Here is an 18,909-nt window from a genome sequence, read left to right as displayed (position 1 = left end):
GCACCTAAAAGGCTGTAAGATTTATAAACTTTGAGCTTATCTTTAGGTATAATAATATTAATGTTGCAACAAATATGTTGTTACATTACAACAGCACAATTTTTCATTATTTTTCAGGCCTAATGGATGTTTCAGGAAGACATTCGACAACATGTGGAGTTTTTGTCATTTATTTTCTTGATTTTAATGACGAGTATGTGGAGAAATTACATAAAACAGAAATAGTCAAGAAAACATATTCAGTAATGGAAACAGTTACTCATTTCGTGTGCACAGTGAGCAGAAATAAAATTAAAAAATGCTTTAATTCCATCACAGTATTAACGACAATAGCACTGATATGCATAGCCTAGAAAGTCTAATAATGAAAACAAACATAGAAGACTGTATATTTATATATTTTCAGCCAGATGTGGCCTATCCACCTATTTTAATTAGAGAAATTGGCTTAAAAACCCGTCAATTGTTTACTTTTGGATGTAGTTTGTAATTGAGGTGGACATGCACATAACACCCATTAAAGTACTGCTCACTTAAAAGGCACAATCAACAATGGACAACTTCCCTTAATAATTTGTGCAAAATATATGAATGTTATACTGTTACAGTACTTTGTCTCGATTCGGACTCCCCCGTGTAGTGACACATGAGAACTAGGCATTTTAAAGCTATAGCCTATGATGTAAACAGTAAGTCGCCTTTAAACATGAACATGGCTTGACATTTTTAACAATGGTATAGTTTAATGTCTATCCCAGGTCCCAGTATGAGTCCCATGAAAAGTCTTAAGAATCACAAAAGCTGGAGTGTGTTTACATGTGTGTGAGAGGATATCGTTACGCAGGCGTCTCCTTCATTTGGTCCTATTGGGTTTTTTCCCACCACCCTTAATATCCATAACACAGAGCTAAAGTGGCAAAATGCATCAAGTTAGAGAAGTAATGAAGACAATCAGCACATCTGCAGTAAGGCCATTGTGGCAGCCCTTGAATCAACCCGTCATGTTCACCACTGCCCCCTTCACACCAGCCGGCTTGTTGTAGTCACAACCTAAAAAAAAAAAAAAAAGGAGGGAAGAGACGACGTTCATTCTCAAGCCTTCCCCCAAGACACAAAAACACTGAGACAGCAGAACGTAAAATGCTTTTCAGACAGCCAGAAGGAGGTGAAAGAAGGGGTATGGTGCATGGTGTGAAGATAATTAGCTGACATTTTGGAAAGCTGCGTGAGAATGTCAAATGTCAAAGCGGCAGCGTGACAAAGACATGTGAGCCGATGCGAAACACCAGTTTGTGTGTGTGTGTGCGTGCATCTGTGTGTGTGTGCGTGCATCTGTGTGTGTTGTGACAGCGAAGTGGTGAGAGGTAACGACGCTGTGAGCTTAGAGGGAGGCTGATGGAAAGATGTTGTAAGATGTGGCGCTGACAGTAGGGGAAAGGTGCAGACACAGAAAAGACAAAAAGTGGACAGCTATGATAACGTGTATGAGCATTATCTGTGTGAACATTTACTGTAAATATGAGATTCATACTTGTGGACGGTCCATTTAAGACTTCCTCTGCTTCTGCAGCATCTGAGGAGCCAAAAGAAAAACAAGGTTCACCACAGAAGGTCCTCTTAGACTGGGACACAGACTGAACTGGTTGAAGAAGGACATTAGATAAAAAAATAAAAGTATACACTATAAGCTACTTCAATAAAACAAGGAAAATAGGTTAAATAACTTGGCAGTAGGCTATAACCGTACCTCTTTTCAGTCTCCTTCTGGCAAGTTTGATCTGGTCTTGAAGGATCTGAACCCAGTCTCGTGGCCCGGGCAACTTCTCTATTCTGTGTTCAGTGCAGTATTTCTCTGTAAACACTGAACACAGTCCACACAGCTTCATTAATGCATCCTCTTTCACACAAAGACAGATTAAATCTCTTATATTTTTCTCTCCCACATATACCTTTAATGGCACCCACGATGTTCTGGTCCAAGCCCTTGCGGTTATCATTGAGCCCTCTCTTCCTTTTACCATTTGGCAAGGAGTTAGCCAGGGTGGCATCGTCGAAGAAGGCACACACCTGAACACAGAGGTGAAAACACTGCTGAGCCTTCGGAGATTGTTGCTAATTAATGACATATAAAAATATTTGAGTGATTTTTAAAACAAAATGGAGGTAACCACACCAGTTTCCTGAACAGCAGGCTGCCAGAGCGTGTATAGTTGACCAGAATGGAGTCCAGCTGAGCCTTTGAGATGAACACGTCATGATCCTCTGCCAGACGCACCTCAGACTGATGAACAATCAAGTAACACATAGTACCACTTGTGAAGAGTTATGGGCAAATGGTACATCAAAACAAAGCATGACTTTGGATCCTGGAGGACTGAGGTGCTTAAGAGAGAGCGATTTTACAAGTGGAATAGAAAAATTGGTCTTAGTTCTGTACCTCTTTCAAGAAATCTGAAAGAAACTTAAGGTTGCATGATGAATTTAAGACATGTTACAACATCCACTGAGGTGTTGTGACATATTTTGCTGAGTTAAAATGTAAAAAGAGAATCATATTCCTTCTCAGTCTAAATAGGCAGTAAAATACATTTAGAGGGTTATTTCATCAGAAATATGAGCTCAAAATCTTGAATACTGTTTCTGTGGTAGAGCGGTGCAGAAACACACCTGGCCATGTGAACATTACCTCTAACGACTGTGGTTCCCTCAGCTGGTTCAGCAGAGTGCTGTGTGTGCTGTTGACAGTCGCTGGCTTGTTCTGTGGTGGCAGCACAGAAACCCCGGAGGAGCCTGGGTGACAGTTGTGGGTAGATGAGTCTTGCTCTTTCTCACAATCTTTGCCCTTTCCAGTTTCTGCAGGTGCAGCTATAAGTGGCGATGTCTCCGGAGGGCCAGGAGAAGCTCTTCTAGCACTAGACACAGTGAGCGGCGCCACTTTATAGATCGGCCTCCTCTTGCGGGGCCTACAGCGAGGAATGGGGCCTGGACAAAGACGAGGTTGGCATGGTGATGCTGTGAGTTCTTGTCTTTCCAAGGATGCTAGAAAAAGGCAGTAACACATTATATTTTTCCTGTCTGTCTGTCTTTTTCTCACTTTTGCAGAGTGTGACAATGTTTGTGCTCATTCACTGACCTTTTTGAGTCTGCATCAGCCTCCTCATGGCTCTCATTTCCTGCAAAATAGCCTGCAAGGTGCCCTTACAGTTACACATGCAGCAGGGGGCTTCTGGTACAGCAGGAGGGACTACATCTGATGGAGAGTCAGGTGTGCGTTGGTTAGTGATTGTCTAGATGAACGTGCACACACACAAAACATTTATCTAACTTTAGTCTGTTGCCTTAATTTTCTTCACACATGCTTTTGGTACCCTACCATCATTCACTTTGATCAGATCCTTGGTGTTATTTAGGATCCTCATGGCTTTGGAGCGGGTGCTGTACTGGCCACAGACTGGGCCGTTGGGGATGGGGGTGGATGTGGATGAAGGTGAAGGCCCGGGCTCCCCAGCAGGGCTCCAGCTGTTGCTCTGGTGATCCTCTGATACGAGAGATAAAGGTGCAGCCTGTTGTCCCCAGGTCGGATGCCTTTCCTGGGGCTCCTTTGTGAAGCTGTCTTGCTCTGCTCCTGCGCGCTGATACACCCTGCCTGTCTTATCACTCAGCAGCCTCATCATCCCTGTGATTTGCCTCTTGATCTCCATGCCCTCATCCCCCACCCAAACTACACAGGGGGAGAGAAGAGAGCGGTTTAATTAGTGACATCTGGATGAGATAAGTCATAGAAATAAGAATCCTTACAATGGCACATACCGTCCGGCACAGCAGCGTCTCTGCGCTCTCCGTTGGCATCTTTGCAGCCGGAATTCATCGCATACGAAGGGTCAGAATCTGCAAGACACAAACAAAAAAAAACCAGGGGAGCGATGATGTGAAATCTTAATGTCACAATAAGACCCGTGTCACACATTTGAGGAATGATTGCAGCCTTTTGCATTCTAACGCTGAAGCTTCTGCAGTGATGTCAACCAAAGCAGAACACCCCCCCACCAGCACCAGCACCATCAGCAGCACCAGCACCACCCCCTCCATCCCATGCAGAAACCACCACCTGTAGGTGGTATGAAGTAGTGTAGTGTAGAGAGGTGGCCTAGAGCGAATAGCCTCAGCAGAAAGTGAACAATTCGAGCTGCATGTTGCATGTTCAGAACACGGCATCGGATTTCTTTCATTTTTTATTTTTTATTTTTTTACATTTTTGACTATTCGTTGACTTCATTCATTTTTTAAATCTATGTAAAACCTGATGCCCCGGAAGATTTTTTTTTCTTTCAATGTAAGACTTGATTAATAAGAGAAAGCAGCCGGTGGAAGCCGAGGCGCAGACTATGGGCATTGTCGTGGCCATCGCTTTTGTTTACAGAGTCGTCTCTGCTGGCACACAGCGCCAGACAAACACCCAGACACAGACGCGCGTCTTGCAAGGTCTTGCATTCATTCAGCAGCCTACCTTCATCCGTGATCAGTTTAAAGCTCTGTGACTTCCTTCTCCTCTTCCTTTCCCCAAACTCCATCTTCGGGGAAGGGGGTGATTATAGTCTACAGTAAGTCGTGCAGTCGAAAAATCGCTCCTCAGAAATCAGTGACTAGGATACACTCAGCGGATCACTGTCCGTCTGCCTTATTAATCAGTTAAATTTCTCCCCAGGCTGCGCTACACATTCAGTCATCGGAACCTTTTCCTCCGTGCTGAGCCCACATTCACTTGGTAAACGCTGTGTATGATCCATTCCCGCTGCCAGCATGATGCTGGTTCTTCCCTCCCGCCATGTAAATAAATTAATGACTTTAATATTAAAAATTCGTCACATATCCCTTTGCGCCACCTGATGGTATGTTCTCATCTAAAAGGTCGAGTCACACATTTGCCACTGTAGCGTCCAGACAGTGGACTGCGATGTGAACAGACGCACTAACGTGAAACATAAACTTTCCATTCTGGTGTCTTGTTAATTATCAGCGTATAATTAAGGTTTCCAATGCTTTGATTTTTTGTTTGTTTGTTTGTTTGAGGGAGTCATTTTTTCCACATTTAAAAAGGAAATGATTCAATGGCCACCTCTTATGTAAATCAGTAGTGAATTTTCATTCTAATATCACATACTAGAACAAATAATATCTCTCATGGCAGACGGGACTGTTTCCTCAGACATGCAGTAGATATCCATATCTGAGACAGGAGCAGGGTGGCTTTTCCCTCCCTCCTGTCATGACCTCGCTTGAGGCAACTGAATAAATTCTGAGTCACTGGCAGGAAATAGGAGGTATTGAGTCACTTATGACAGGTGCAGGTAATTTTAATTGATGTCCTTTTTTCCACTACACTCCTCATTTTCACTCCCTCCTCCCACTAGAATAGCTTTGTCCTCACACAGACTGTTATGCACCAGTTTGCAAAAAATGATTACTATTGAAAGACTGCTGTTTGGGATTTAATTTAGCCATTCATGTTTTAGAAATGCAGCAAAATAAAGCAACATAAGATGGTGAGAACAGACAGAAAAAACAGAGTACATTCAGATAGTGATATTGTAACGTTTGGACATGCTATAGAAGCAATGTTTATTTCTTTGAAAATTATTTCACTTGTTCATGTCCAAATGTTGAATTGTTACATTTAAATAATCAATTAGAAATGCCCATTTACTGTATGTTACTTTTCCATATATTTACACATAACAGCAGTGAGACATTATGAATCTTCACTTTGCCTTTCAGTAGACTATAGTTACCAACATCCTGTTTTATATAGGTGTGATAATTTATTTTACATACATACATCTTCAGTTTATCCAAAGAACAACACATACAGTATGATGTCTTATTTGCTTCATTAGGCCGATTGCTTGATTTTTGTATCCATGCTAGCCTCAAATATATATATATGTATATGGTCAGTTAAACCGAGTTATTTATTTGAGTTTTATTTTGAAAACAATCAACAACACAAAATAAAAACTAAGGACCCTTACGCTGAAAGTCTTATGGGGTTTTACTAGCTCAACTTCCGGTTTAATCGTCTTGTTGTTGGTACTACGCAACAGTCCTACATGTGTGGCTATTTGTTGGTTATTTGTTGAAATAAACGAGTAACGAACACAGTTACCGTACAGAAATGGATATACTGAAAGCTGAGATTCAAAGGAAAAGGAAACTCCTCGAAGACAAGCAGCTTGTTGACGTGAGTACATGCTAACGTTGCTTGTTTTTGTTAGCTTGTTGTGACTTGACTAGCATTGACTTTAGCCAGTTCAGTCTTTCCAGAATCATCGATGTCTTTATATGTATCGATCGGCGTATTGATATATAAATGAACGTTCCACCCCAAGATATAGCTAACGTGTGTCCTAGACATAGAAAGGCTGATTGTAGCAGTTAAGCTAACGGCAGTAAAAGTTACATGGTGAGACAAATAAAAATAGCTAGCGCTTACGTAACGATGCGTCAACGTTAGGTGGTCTTCATTATATAGGCTGATATTCACTTACAGCCTGCTTTAAACTCGAGATAAAAGTATTATATCTATTTCTTTAACGGTAATAATACATTGTCTGTGATTGCCGATTCCCGTGGGAACACTTGGATTCAAACCCCAAACTCCAAAATGCGCCACAAAATGCTTCTATTCTGTAAACTATTCTGTGATGTAAAGATTGGACTAAAGCTTATCGATATCTGATCGCTGTCATTACAGTATGAGTGTCAGTTTTGTGTGTTAGTGTGCTTCGTAGCCATTTGTAGGTGCTGTTTCGGACTTGTTTGTGGACGGTCGTTCCAGTTTGACATGGATGGAATACTTTGCTCCTCTTTAAAACCATCTGTCTTGTCTGAAGATGATTTACACTGCTGTCTTCAAAGGAAGGTTTTTGTCCCTCAGACATCAGTGGACAGCAGAGTCGTGACCTGAGGACTTGGCCCTCCTGTGTTGTCGTTTATGGAGAGTTTGTTTTGTCTCCCCACTGACATTGTACAATGTTGAAGACAACAATGTAAATATCTTGTCCAGTGAAAACGGTTTAAAAAGGAGTAAAGGAATCCATCCATGTCAAACTTGAACAACAATCTTTGAACAGAGGAGGTTGCTTAAGGCATCACTTATCACCCATCTACAATGCTGTCCTGAGTTCCCTCCCCAGACAGCCTACTAACCATTCATACATGGGCTCACCTAGCCTTAGCAAACCTCATTAAGGCTAGTTGGACCAAAGATCCACTAGTGGCCTTAACACCCCAAAAGAGTTTAAAAGCCTGCAACTCCTCTCCAGCTAGTTAGAACTGAAAAAGCCTCTTGGATGAGAGGTTAAATATCCTCAGGAAACTGAAACGAGTCCAGTTGCCTACGACACAGCACCATGACCTGGATGACTGAAAACCTTCATCAGCATCTTCATTGCCAGAGTTTTGGAAACATCAGACCAACTTCTGTTTTCAATATATAATCTCACGCATTTGCTCGTCTTAACTGGACTGAAGGTAAAGAAACTGAAACAAGACTAGTTGCATACGATTTAGCATTGGGAATTCCTATATTACATAGTGATCGACTAAATGTGTCTTGATATTTTAAGATGTCCTCAGAAGCACCTCAAACCAGGTGACAAAATCAAAGTTTATGATATTTTTGTCTGAATACTTCCATATGGATAATGTGGCAATTTTGTGGGATTGACTATTAGTACTAAAACAAAATATTAACAATATCAGATTAATTATAAATAATCGTCTGCTGGCACCAGCACCACCAGTACCAGCATTGATACCCTATGAAAAACAAGAAAGAGGGAGGGAGTGTATGGCGTCTGTTGTGAGCATTACCATGTCATGTCCCTCTTTTCATTGTGCTTCATGTTGAGTTTGTTTAAAAGGGTGAAACAAGTCTGTTATCCTTCTTTTTCCAGGATTCCAAAAAATTCTTCAAAAGGTCTGATCTTGCACGCAAGGAAGAAGATGATTACTACAGAAGATGTGGATATAAGGTTAATGACAACGATCACTCTGTTTCTCTGTCCCTCACACTCTCAAACACATCTAAACCACTGCCTTTCTTCAGTTCAGTTTTATCTCATGTTTAGCTGACACTTGAGAACTGCAGTTCAAACTTTTGCCAGGAAACAAAATGAGGTCAGGCATTGATGCTGGGGTGTTGTTTAGTTATTGTATCATTGTTTACTGTGCTGTTTTTCCCCAACCTGCCTTTGCTGCCTGCATCTGTAGGTTCAGAGAGAGACTCCTGAGAGCCAGGTATGGGATTGCACAGTGAAAGTAGCTGACAGGATGCATGATAAAAGGACAAAACACACTGTGTCCCAGAGGCTTCCGCTTCCTTGGCACCTTTCTGAAAGTTCATCCTCTAAAGGTAGTCAGGATAAAAGCAAAAATAACATGGTGGAGATATCTTTTACTTTCCAGTATGGGTTGTTAGAAATTACCCTGCCCACAACCTGAGTAAGATAATGCAATAATTTCAGCATCTGACAACAAAATCATTCAGTAAGTCTATATTAATTTTAAATCAGTCCTATAGAAATTGTACTTTTCACTAGCTCTCCTGCTTATTGTGCTTGGTAAATTCCTTATTATTTTTGAAAAGACATGATTTTTTTTTCTATGGCAAACAATTGCTGTCATTCTGTGTATTACATGCTGTATAAACACTTTACATGAATCTTTTAGAAATAACCCACATTATACTGTGGTTGAAATACTCCACCATTGTTTATATTCATGCTTTAAAATGTGTTAGAAACTCTATTTACAAAGTCAGCAACACTCACTTGTCAGAATGCAAGGGAACAAGGAAAGGAATCCACAAAGCCAAAGTGGGACACAGACATGGTGTGGATTTCAGCATGGGATACTGAACTGAAATAAAGAATAATTCTGTGATCAAGCTGCACTTCTTATTTTGCACATTATCTGTGACAGCAGCTTTAACATCTAGACCAACTATAAGTTTTCCCTGGTTTTGTGTCACTAGTTTGCATTGAGTTGCTCTGTTTATGTTCTACTTTTTGCAAGGCTTAACCTGTCAAACTTATCAAGCTGTGCTTTTTGCATACCTGCAATATACTGTGTTTATTTGAGCAAGGGACATTTTTTGGAAAGCTTTTTGGAATCAGTTTGTGTCTGTTCTTTTAGATTGTGCTCGTTAAACCACAATCTAAAAGTGTTGGGATGCATGTGCCCATGAAAGCATGATTTAAGTTTCCCTGTTGCAAAAATTATGGTTTGCCTGTGTTTAGGCTTTAGGTGGTGCGGCTAGCATTCAGATTCAACTGAATTGTGAGATTAATGTATGATTCATTATTCTTGCTTTATGTGGTAAGTTATTAGGTGACTTGTCTTTATCGAAGAGCTGCTGGTAAGATAGGGATGTGAATGTGTGCAATCCAGATGTATCAGTAACTCACATCCGCTTTGATTCTCATGAGGACATTGCAGATTCTTTTCGCACATCCCAGTTGTACATCCTTGACCTTTTATATATTACTTCTACATCCCTCCAATAACTCAAACATATGTCTTTTCCCTCCACATTTCACTGAAGATTGATAAGAAGGTAGAAGATGAGCCATCCACCTCAGCTAATCCAGTGTTAGAACTGGAACTAACAGAAGAGAAGCTGCCGATGACACTGTCACGACAGGAAGTGAGTCAACATGAGATATTGCCACTTTCGTCATAGTAATATTTCATATCACATCACAAGTTTAATGTTTTTTTTTTTACGTCACCGTGCTTGTGTAGGTAATACGACGTCTTAGAGAGCGAGGAGAACCAATCAGACTGTTTGGAGAGTCCGACTATGATGCCTTCCAGAGACTCAGGAAGATTGAGATTCTGACACCAGAAGTAAACAAGGTAGGAATGAGTCTGTCATGGTTTTTGGGATGGGAGATTTGCCTAAAAAGTAATGTCATGATCTATTTATTTTTAAAAGTGCATGTCCTCAAATGTATGTCACTACCATTGTGATGCCTGACCTATTCACATGTTCTTGAGCAAATGAAGCTGGATGTGATTGTTTTAAGCTTGGTGTATGTTGATTGACACTGTTATAATCCTGCCTCTGTGTACAGGGCTTGAGGAATGACCTCAAAGCTGCAATGGACAAGATTGACCTGCAGTATCAGAATGAGATTGTTGGAGGAACAGAGTCAGGGGAAGTGGACAAACAGCATGACCTGAAAGTACACGAGGAAAACACAACTATTGAAGAACTGGAGGTACAGTGTGTAGTTATCAGGGTCGGGTTTTGTTTTGTTATTTATTGATAACTATTTACACATTTTGGGAACAGCTTTAACTTTTTCTAAAGTGTGTTCAGCATCCTTATTATATGTAGTAAGTTATGACTGAGGTTGATTCTGATGAATGAAATTCTCTTTTAGGCTCTCGGTAAAACCCTGGGCACAGGAGATGATGATGGGGACATGGATCTCATTCACAAGTTTTTGAGGGTAAGGCAAGACAATAATGCTCTGCTTTTGGTCTAGAGGGAGCTGTTGGATAAAGAATGTTTACACCACTTCAGTGGCTGCTGGTCATGTTGTGAATGTTAGTCATTAATGTACAGTATTTCTTTGCTTTGTTGTTATAGTGATGTGTCATTGTAAAATAGATGAAAAAATGTAAATAATTAATTTATTTGGATGTGTTTTCTTGTGTATTTCAATCATGTGTCTGACACTATTTTAATTATTTGTAATATTTTGTTAATAGCCATATTTCTGTTGTATTCTAGTTTCTTCTTGGCGTTTGGGCCAAAGATCTGAACAGCAGAGAGGACCATGTGAAGCGTGGCGTTCAGGGCAAGGTGGCCAGTGCGACCCACTCACAGACTGAGTCCTACCTGAAACCTCTGTTCAGGAAGCTCAAGAAGAAGGTACCAGATATAGTAAAACGAGCTACAGGGATGTTTCTGTGTCTGTGTTTATATATGAGTGTCTTTTTTTCTCATAGTTATAATTTCCCTTCTACTCCTTTCAGAATTTACCAGCTGACATCAAAGAATCAATCACAGACATCATCAAATTCATGTTGGAGAGAGAATATGTCAAGGTATGTGTTTAACTGTAAACAGTGTTTTTGACTCTTTTAGCCCCTTTATTAAATGACATATTAATTAACTTTATGCAACACTTTATCCAGGCAAATGATGCCTATCTGCAGATGGCCATCGGTAATGCTCCCTGGCCCATCGGTGTGACAATGGTGGGTATCCACGCCCGTACTGGGAGAGAGAAGATCTTCTCCAAACACGTGGCTCACGTTCTCAACGACGAGACGCAGAGAAAATACATCCAGGTGAGACTGTGTGATATAGACATCATATCGTTATCATGATAGGAGAGTATATTTTGTCTGAGATTTGTGATATAATTTTATCGTGACATGGCATATGTGTTGTCCTTTGGCTGCGTTACAGTAGCGGTGATGTCATTTTCTTATCTTATCAGACTGTTCTACTTGAGTTGATACTTGCTTTGATCCACTTAATCATTATATCCACGGTTACAGATGATTTTCAAAAATCTCATTATGTTAATATTTAGACTTTGACTTTATTATACCAAGGGGAAATTACCTTACCTTACCGGTGCTGTGAAAGAAACACAGCATCTGTTACACAGTACCCACTAGATAAAGTATGTAAAAACAGTACATACAACAACATTCAGTAAAAACACTTGATTCAAAAGAGCGATTACAATCTACACTCTGGCCTCTTCAACGAGGTCTATTATTTAGGGCAGCTATGGCCGCAGGGATCAGGCTTTTCCCAAAGTGAGCCCTTGTGCTCCTCAGTGCTCTGTGCTTCCTCCCTCAGGGCAGTGGGTTTATTTTGAGAGTAGCAATAGTCATCCCTACAAATACACATCCGAGCAACTAATGATTGCAAGACAATTAACCTGACACGGCAGGAATCTAATCATTTAAATGTTTGCATGACTTCTAAATTAAACCCGTGACATGTTGGATACCATGTGCTCACATTCCACAGTTAAACTTTAACAGTGTGAATGGAAAAGCATTGGTATTATGAAACATTAACGAATGCCCCCTGCACAGTGACAAAGCACCTGAGCATAATTTCTCATTAAGGTTATGAAATGCCAGATTCAGGCTATTGTGTATCGCACTACAAATTAAAATCATTTTTATTCCCATTGTTATTTTGATTACTTAAGTAGAGGTGCACTATTCTCTCCTTATCAGGTCTATGTGGAAGTACTCTGTTATTAACATCAGGGAGGCAGATTGACTCTTCATACTGAAGCCACACACATAATTATATGACTGGTATCCATGGGAGACGGTTCCTTTGTTGAAACCTGCCAACACAGTGGATATTGGCATGTAGGGAATGCAAATTTTGGCTGCATTATTCTTTTTGATACACAGTCATGACGCCTGCTTAAATTGCCATTTGTCGTATGTTATAAAGGTGAATTAAACTGACAGCTGATTTTTCTGTAGTCAGGGTTGTTGTCTGGTCATATGCAGTGAACTATTCAACAGATGATGTTATATATCAGTGCGTCCACCTCCTGAAACATTGTAATCATGATATTAACACATTGTTAATAGTTCTAAAAAGGCTAAATATCTCGAAAAGAAACTTTTTATACATTTCGACTTAATTTCCTCACCTTGTTTTATTAATTTGTCTTTCTTCAGGGACTGAAGAGGCTAATGACTATCTGCCAGAAACACTTCACGACTGATCCATCAAAGTGCGTCGAGTACAACGCTCTTTAAATGTATTTTGTGGAGGATAACTGTCTGAACCCTGTAATTCAAACAGAATTTGTGTGAGCAAGACCTTTTGATGACTTAAACATTCTTCAACCATTTGGGTCTTATCTCGCTCCTCTTAGATATGGATGCACCTTTCTTAAGATCATGTTTGTTTCTGGTTTAAGTCCAAACCCTTGTTGCTCGAAACATATGTTGTTCTCTTAACGTGGGCTAACATACTTTCTTTGAAGACTTATTTTCATGATGTGGTAGGAAAAAGTGTAATTTGCCAAGGAAGAACCAGATGTGTGAGTTCTATTACACCTGAGATATTTCAGATACAGCTTTATTCTTTTTATCTTTCGTTGGCATTCTAATATCAGTGCAGAATCACTGTAGTGTGGATGTTTTCATGTTTTCAGCATATTTTTAATCCACTTACTGCGTCACTGTACTATCTTGGTAAAGAAATAAAGGTTGTTTTTTTTGGTACCAGTTGTGTTGTGAAAATGTTCCTTCTTCAGTATAAATGCAGCCATTTAACTGTTGAGATTTGCTCTTTTGTCTTCTGCGGCTGGACCAGTGAATAGCACTATTTTTAGCCATAATAGTTTTTTTCATTAGAAAATGTATCTGCATTGACACAGTTTCTAATAGGACTCTCTGTAAATGTGCCATAACATGCTTCGGTTATATTTTGGATTGCCTGCTGTGTGACTAATACACCCATTAAGAATGCGCTAGTAAGATGAAAGTAGCCCATCAAGGAATCAGTCAGCTATTGCTGTATGTGCTGCACTGGACAGAGATCCAAGAATCCAGATTTGCAGTAAGTGACTGCAGATGGAAACCTTCCAGTAGTTTGCTAAGATGGTAACACCCAGCGTCTCACATTGACCTTATTACACTGAGTAACCATGGTGATCTGATCTATTCCTTGTGGTCATCGTGTGTTCTCGGCTGCCTGAGCCCACGTCAGCACAGTTTCAGTCCGTCAGCTCTGAGCACGTCACTACTTGAGACTCAGCTGGAAGGGTTGACAGTTGGCAGCGCAAAACCTGTGAACCAAAGCTGGGTTTTCCTCTATAATCTCACATTTTCAGTAGCAATGTGTAGCACACAGCGAAGAAGAAAAATATTCAACAGTAAAGGCACAGAACATTTGGAACTCAACAGTATGAATTTACCTTCGAAGTTATTACATTTGGCCGTGGACGGGGTCATTTATCTGCCTGTCCTTCAGATAAAGTATGCTAAATATGTTGGCTTTTGTCCAGTCTAATCTGTCCTGACGCTGTCAGCTGCAACGTTTGCTTAACCAAGGCCTTGAATGAATGCTCCAATGGAAAGTATTTGCTGTTCACTGTAAATTAACAAAGAACCTTGCCTGGTATCGCACCTGGGAGTTAATGCGGGTTCTGTTATCTCCCAGACTAGGGAGGAAATATTTCATTTTGGGTTGACATCCTAGAGATTAAAAGGGGGGGGGGGGCTAAATTAAATTTCTAAACCCAATAAACCCACAAAATTCATTTTGAGCGTGCAGAGGAACCATTGGAAGATTAATGAAACCATCAGCACACCATGGCACAGTGTTTGGTGAGACAAGGCCATGAGAAACCCATTGTGGCGCTTTGGCAGATGTAACTCATCAGTCCAGAACACATGCTGATACAGCGGGCAGTGTGGACGTCATGTCTGGCTTCGAAACAAAAAAAAACAGAGAGGGAGTAATTGTGGATGTACAAGGGAGAAATTGGCTGCCTGCAAAGAAAACAACTAAAATGCATTGGATTTTAGATACAACGAAGGCTCAGGGTTTGCATGGTCATAGCAAGTGCTACTGTGAAATATGTCTCCATTATTTTCATTGTGTTTGAAGAGAGTGTACGTGAGTAGATAAGCTGGGTATTATGTGCTTCATGTGTGCAGCATGAAACTTTGTCCACTCTTTGTATAAACCCTGATGTTTATTATCAGACATGGAGCCAGCCTCTGGAACCATGCAGAGAGTGAAAACAATTATCAGGCTGTCAAAACTCTGGAGAATGTGAGGATTTCAGTTGTAAAATGCAAACAAACTTGCTTGCTGTCCTCCCAGTGGCATGTTTCCTAACATGTTGTCCTGCCACATGTTGAGTAATTCTGTCTTCTACATTCTTGCTTTACGTAGCCGTCAGTGGGAGTACACCGATCCCAAATGTTTTCCCAAACCTGAAACTTAGTGCTGGGCCAAAATCAAGCAAGTATTGTGTTGTTAAGATGCAAAATGACACAAGGATGTAACGCTTTTTTTACCTGACTGACTTCATGTGCAAAATGTCACTCCGCCTGCCGTGCTCAGGTCATGAGAAGTAAATCATAATGGATCGTAAATTTTTACCTCATAAAAATGAAAAAGCATGAACAGAGAAGCTTTCTTTCTTTTTTCTTTTTTTTTTTTTTGCTAGAAACATCTGGTGGGCCAGAGTTAGCCCACAGGCCCCACATAGGGCTGTCCTGGCTAATTGCTCTCTCAAATTGAATTAATTAAATCCAATGAATAACAGTCATGTAATTCCAGAAAACATAAAGAGGATGTTGTCACAGTTTCCAAGCTATAGCAACCTTTACACCCTGAAATCAACGTGTATACTTTGTGTCCTGCCAAAATTGGTGATCCAAGTAGAGTTTTGTTTTGTGGCCATAGCCGGGGCAGCAAATACGCACCATTATTAAGAAAAGTGATGATTTATGGGGCAAAAGCTGCAAAAAGAGGCAATGTTGAGGTCAGCGACATCAGATAGAAATTGCCTAAGATGTCTCAAATAAAACATTATGGTACGCAGATAATATGCTGAAACTATATGAGCACTTGATGCCTCAGTCACAAAGTGCTGCGTGTCGGACGTTTTGCTCCCAACACTGATACGCTGATGTGTTGCTGTGAATTCCTCTGTTCACGTTTTAAACCACAAAACACGATGTTCTGATTCATGCTTGGTCATTGTCCCTCTCTCCCATCGATTGTCCTCTTCTTTCAACTCCAACTTGTCCGAACAATTCAAAGCTTTGTTTTTTAAAAGACTGCAAACTAATTGGTGGCCTCATCTCTTTCTTCTGGCAGTGGCCCTCTATGTGGATATGCTGATTAAATACCGCCTGAACTCCCTGACAACAATGAGGGTTTGTCTTCATTATGCGTGGGCCTAATTTGTTTTTTTGTTTCTTTTTCTCTCTAATGACCTCAGATCTATGCCTCGCCCCGTTACTGTCCATAAGATGTTGGCAAACTGATTAAAAAAAACAAAAACAACACAAGCTCACTGTGCTCCTTTTGTTCAGCTGTAGGATTGTGTCGGAGGAGGATGTGTGAGGGATCCACTCAGTGCCATTAACACATTCAAATCCCCAGGCTTCGTGGAAGGATTATCCTCCATCGCTCCTGTGTAGCTGCATATATTAGCATGGCAATGTGGAAATCAAAGCAAAGGCGTCACTTAATTGTTTTCTAGTGTATTCTTTCATGGAGCATTATGTGAGGAGGAACTGGGGGGGAGGTGAGATACTATCCAACGAACCTCGACTGGAGTAAACAAACATGTAGAAGTATATCGACAGGTTGTAAACGCATTGAGCAAGTTGTGCTTTTACCAAGCTGTCCTGTACATTCAGTCTGTGCTAAGATAAAGAAAACACTTTGGTTTGATGAAATGATCATCAGTGCATCATTGTGGAATATTTCAGCCCATCATTTTGTTTCCAGGTGACCACTCTCCATTCATTTCCATGGAAATGCCTCGTCTGCGGTTGCGTGGCAGCTTGCAGGTCTGAACTGTAATTAGAGCTTCTTTTCTCTTTTTATCTGACTGGCTGGACAGTACGATCGTTGCCAGGCACCTGCAGAGGTGGAAACCAATTACCGGTGGAGGCATGACGTTTCACACCAACATGTCTCCTTCCTCTTTCAATGTGTGTGTGTTTGCCTTCCTCCCCTCGCCTTCTCTCTAGATCCCTGGCAATTTGAGTGGATTTGTGGATTTGCACACCTGTCTGTCATAGTCATAGATGCTGAGGCAAAAATATTCAATATGAACCTCTCTGTCGGTCTCCTGTGAAGGCTTTGGCTTATATCAGGAGCCACTTAACTAAATCGATGTCATCACCACCTTTAAAGTGCTCATTTTATTAGCAGGCCTCGAATGGGGCTTAAAGGTCAGAGCATTAGTTAAAATGCTAAACCTTCTGATGAATGTGATGCATTGGGGTCATTCAGAGGTGACAGCAGAGCCCAGAGGAGGGAAATGAAGGGTGGTGACAGAACGCTGTTCGTATTTAACACAATATGCTGCTTCTTTATTTGACATTTGTTTATGAGGTAGAATTTACTGTCACTCTCTCAATCGTATCAGGTCCCTACAGTGCTACGCTGCATAGAATATAAGAACAGATACGTAATAAGATACGTAGAAATAGGCAAAAAAGACAAAATTGAGTGAACGTGTGCCTCAGCTCATCACAAAAAAATAAATGAAGCTCTAATGTTAAAAATGGACATTACAAGATAAAAGCAAAGGGAGAGGTTTGCATAAAACACTTGTCCATCACAGTGCAGAAATAAGTTGAATAAAAATGAAGAGCGGCGTCACTTCATCATCATCATCATCATCATCATCATCATCGTCTCTGTTGTACTGCTCTCAATGCTCCATTACAATCCATTTACAGCAGCAGCAGCAGCAGCAGCAGCAGCACCGCATGAATGCAGCTTTTCATATAAACTGGACCTAGACCTCTGAGGAGCCATCACCATGGTGAAGTGTATTCGTCGCCACTGCTTCTTTTAGCTGAGAGAGGACAGGTGGACTTCTCAACACGACACACACACACACACACACACACACACACACACGATTTAGGGAATAATTCTTCCCAGAATTTGAAAAAAGGCCCACATTTCTGGCTGCTTTATGTGAATTGTATAAGAATATATATGTGTGTAAACATAATGAAATACATATGTGCTGTATATATTTATAGGTGTGTTCATTTATCTTTTTCATGATCTGTTTTATTCTATTAAAGGGAAACTCCACCCTAATCAAACAATAAGTCGAAATCCTTGTGTGGCTGCAGAGGAGGCTGCATGAAATCTCGTAAATTGCTTCCAGTGATGTCAAGTTATATTATGGGTAATGTAGTCTCCTGTTTTATGTTTTTTTTTTAAAGCAGGCCATTGGTGTAGCATTGCTCTTCTACAACATTGCTGGTTTAGATCCACTCATTCCCAGACATTCTGCCTACATTACCCACAATGCATCTTAGCCACTGAGACCTCATGCAGCTTCAACAAAAACACTTCATGCTACTTTTTTTTTGCTGTTTGCAGCAGCACTCCCCAAGACCTGTACACACACTTCAGTGTGTAAAAACCTTTTTCCTGTTGTTAATTCCTCGTTTTGTCATAATAATTGCAGCAGCGCAAAATGATTGAATTGAATTATAAGGAAAATACCTGAAACCACATCAGACAGAGATTGTGATCAACATGGCTCACAGGGGATCCAGAGAGATGAGAGAGGATGTGCAGCAGGAGCAGGAGTGCTCTTATTCCCAGGAGGGGACGTTATTGTCGGAAAAATAACAGTAGATGTCTTCACAGTTTGTAATCAGTCCTTTGGGATTATATGGCAGGCTGGCTGTGCAGCTGTCCTTGGGTGTATATGTGGGAGAGAGAGAGAGAGAGAGAGAGAGAGAGAGGCAGAGATGGAATCGACCTCTCTTGTTTTAGCAACAGTAAATCAATAGTTTCTCAGAGTAAAACCAAAGCACATTGTCCAGGCCCTGCAGTTTGCTGCTACGCATCTATTGGATTTCATGAGAAAAAAAAAGGGGGGGGGAGGTGGTGAATCGCATGCCGACGGTCTGGTTTCTGTTGACTTGATGAAGTCCTGGCACTTTGGGAAATATTTAAACCTTTACGCGCGGACTGCTGATACATTGAACTGCTCCTTTTTTTCCCCTTTTTTTTTTTTTGCTGACGCTCCTCGGACACACACACACACACACACACACACACACCTCCACTTCAGACTAGAGAGAGAGGTTGGGGGAGAGAGAGAGAGAGAGAGA

General features: G+C 40.8%; 2 protein-coding genes and 1 long non-coding RNA gene across 11 annotated transcripts; 2 read left to right on the top strand and 1 right to left on the bottom strand.

Moving 5' to 3' along the window:
* Nucleotides 1-154: 154 nt before the first annotated feature.
* bend7 (BEN domain containing 7) lies at nucleotides 155-18,847 on the bottom strand. 7 transcript variants are annotated; one of them, XM_037107018.1, is made up of 10 exons: nucleotides 18,293-18,847; nucleotides 3,811-3,888; nucleotides 3,374-3,721; nucleotides 3,134-3,250; nucleotides 2,687-3,039; nucleotides 2,174-2,281; nucleotides 1,950-2,067; nucleotides 1,748-1,861; nucleotides 1,532-1,573; nucleotides 155-1,050 (listed from the first exon to the last, which is right to left on the bottom strand). In XM_037107018.1, the coding sequence occupies exons 2-10, from the start codon at nucleotides 3,866-3,868 to the stop codon at nucleotides 992-994; spliced, it is 1,317 nt and encodes a 438-aa protein (XP_036962913.1). In that variant the 5' UTR covers nucleotides 3,869-3,888; nucleotides 18,293-18,847; the 3' UTR covers nucleotides 155-991. The 7 variants fall into 7 exon arrangements, with proteins under 7 accessions (XP_036962913.1, XP_036962912.1, XP_036962910.1 ...); XM_037107017.1 differs by lacking the exon at nucleotides 18,293-18,847 and adding an exon at nucleotides 6,491-7,940; XM_037107015.1 differs by lacking the exon at nucleotides 18,293-18,847 and adding an exon at nucleotides 5,162-5,956.
* LOC119024331 lies at nucleotides 4,468-4,846 on the top strand. The gene is made up of 2 exons (XR_005076448.1): nucleotides 4,468-4,601; nucleotides 4,706-4,846. It is a non-coding gene; the product is annotated as an uncharacterized LOC119024331 (long non-coding RNA).
* On the top strand, nucleotides 6,037-13,293 carry prpf18 (PRP18 pre-mRNA processing factor 18 homolog (yeast)). 3 transcript variants are annotated; one of them, XM_037107020.1, is made up of 11 exons: nucleotides 6,037-6,238; nucleotides 7,956-8,033; nucleotides 8,272-8,298; nucleotides 9,605-9,706; nucleotides 9,805-9,918; nucleotides 10,137-10,283; nucleotides 10,449-10,517; nucleotides 10,802-10,942; nucleotides 11,047-11,118; nucleotides 11,209-11,364; nucleotides 12,739-13,293. In XM_037107020.1, the coding sequence occupies exons 1-11, from the start codon at nucleotides 6,173-6,175 to the stop codon at nucleotides 12,817-12,819; spliced, it is 1,053 nt and encodes a 350-aa protein (XP_036962915.1). In that variant the 5' UTR covers nucleotides 6,037-6,172; the 3' UTR covers nucleotides 12,820-13,293. The 3 variants fall into 3 exon arrangements, with proteins under 3 accessions (XP_036962915.1, XP_036962917.1, XP_036962918.1); XM_037107022.1 differs by lacking the exon at nucleotides 8,272-8,298 and having other exon boundaries at nucleotides 6,039-6,238; XM_037107023.1 differs by lacking the exons at nucleotides 6,037-6,238; nucleotides 7,956-8,033 and having other exon boundaries at nucleotides 8,291-8,413.
* Nucleotides 18,848-18,909: the final 62 nt, after the last annotated feature.

Source organism: Acanthopagrus latus, chromosome 8, assembly GCF_904848185.1.
Source record: "Acanthopagrus latus isolate v.2019 chromosome 8, fAcaLat1.1, whole genome shotgun sequence".
NCBI lineage: Eukaryota > Metazoa > Chordata > Actinopteri > Spariformes > Sparidae > Acanthopagrus > Acanthopagrus latus.
This window is presented reverse-complemented; position numbering and strand designations above follow the sequence as displayed.

Coding starts and splice junctions, on each gene's coding strand:
- bend7 (XM_037107012.1), bottom strand. CDS start 3,994: ATGCAAAAGGCTGCAATCATTCCTCAAATGTGTGACACGGGTCTTATT. Junction 2,282..2,686: donor GGGAACCACAGTCGTTAGAG/GTAATGTTCACA, acceptor ATTGTTCATCAG/TCTGAGGTGCGTCTGGCAGA. Junction 1,862..1,949: donor CATCGTGGGTGCCATTAAAG/GTATATGTGGGA, acceptor GACTGTGTTCAG/TGTTTACAGAGAAATACTGC.
- prpf18 (XM_037107020.1), top strand. CDS start 6,173: ATGGATATACTGAAAGCTGAGATTCAAAGGAAAAGGAAACTCCTCGAA. Junction 8,034..8,271: donor ACAGAAGATGTGGATATAAG/GTTAATGACAAC, acceptor CTGCATCTGTAG/GTTCAGAGAGAGACTCCTGA. Junction 9,919..10,136: donor TGACACCAGAAGTAAACAAG/GTAGGAATGAGT, acceptor CTCTGTGTACAG/GGCTTGAGGAATGACCTCAA.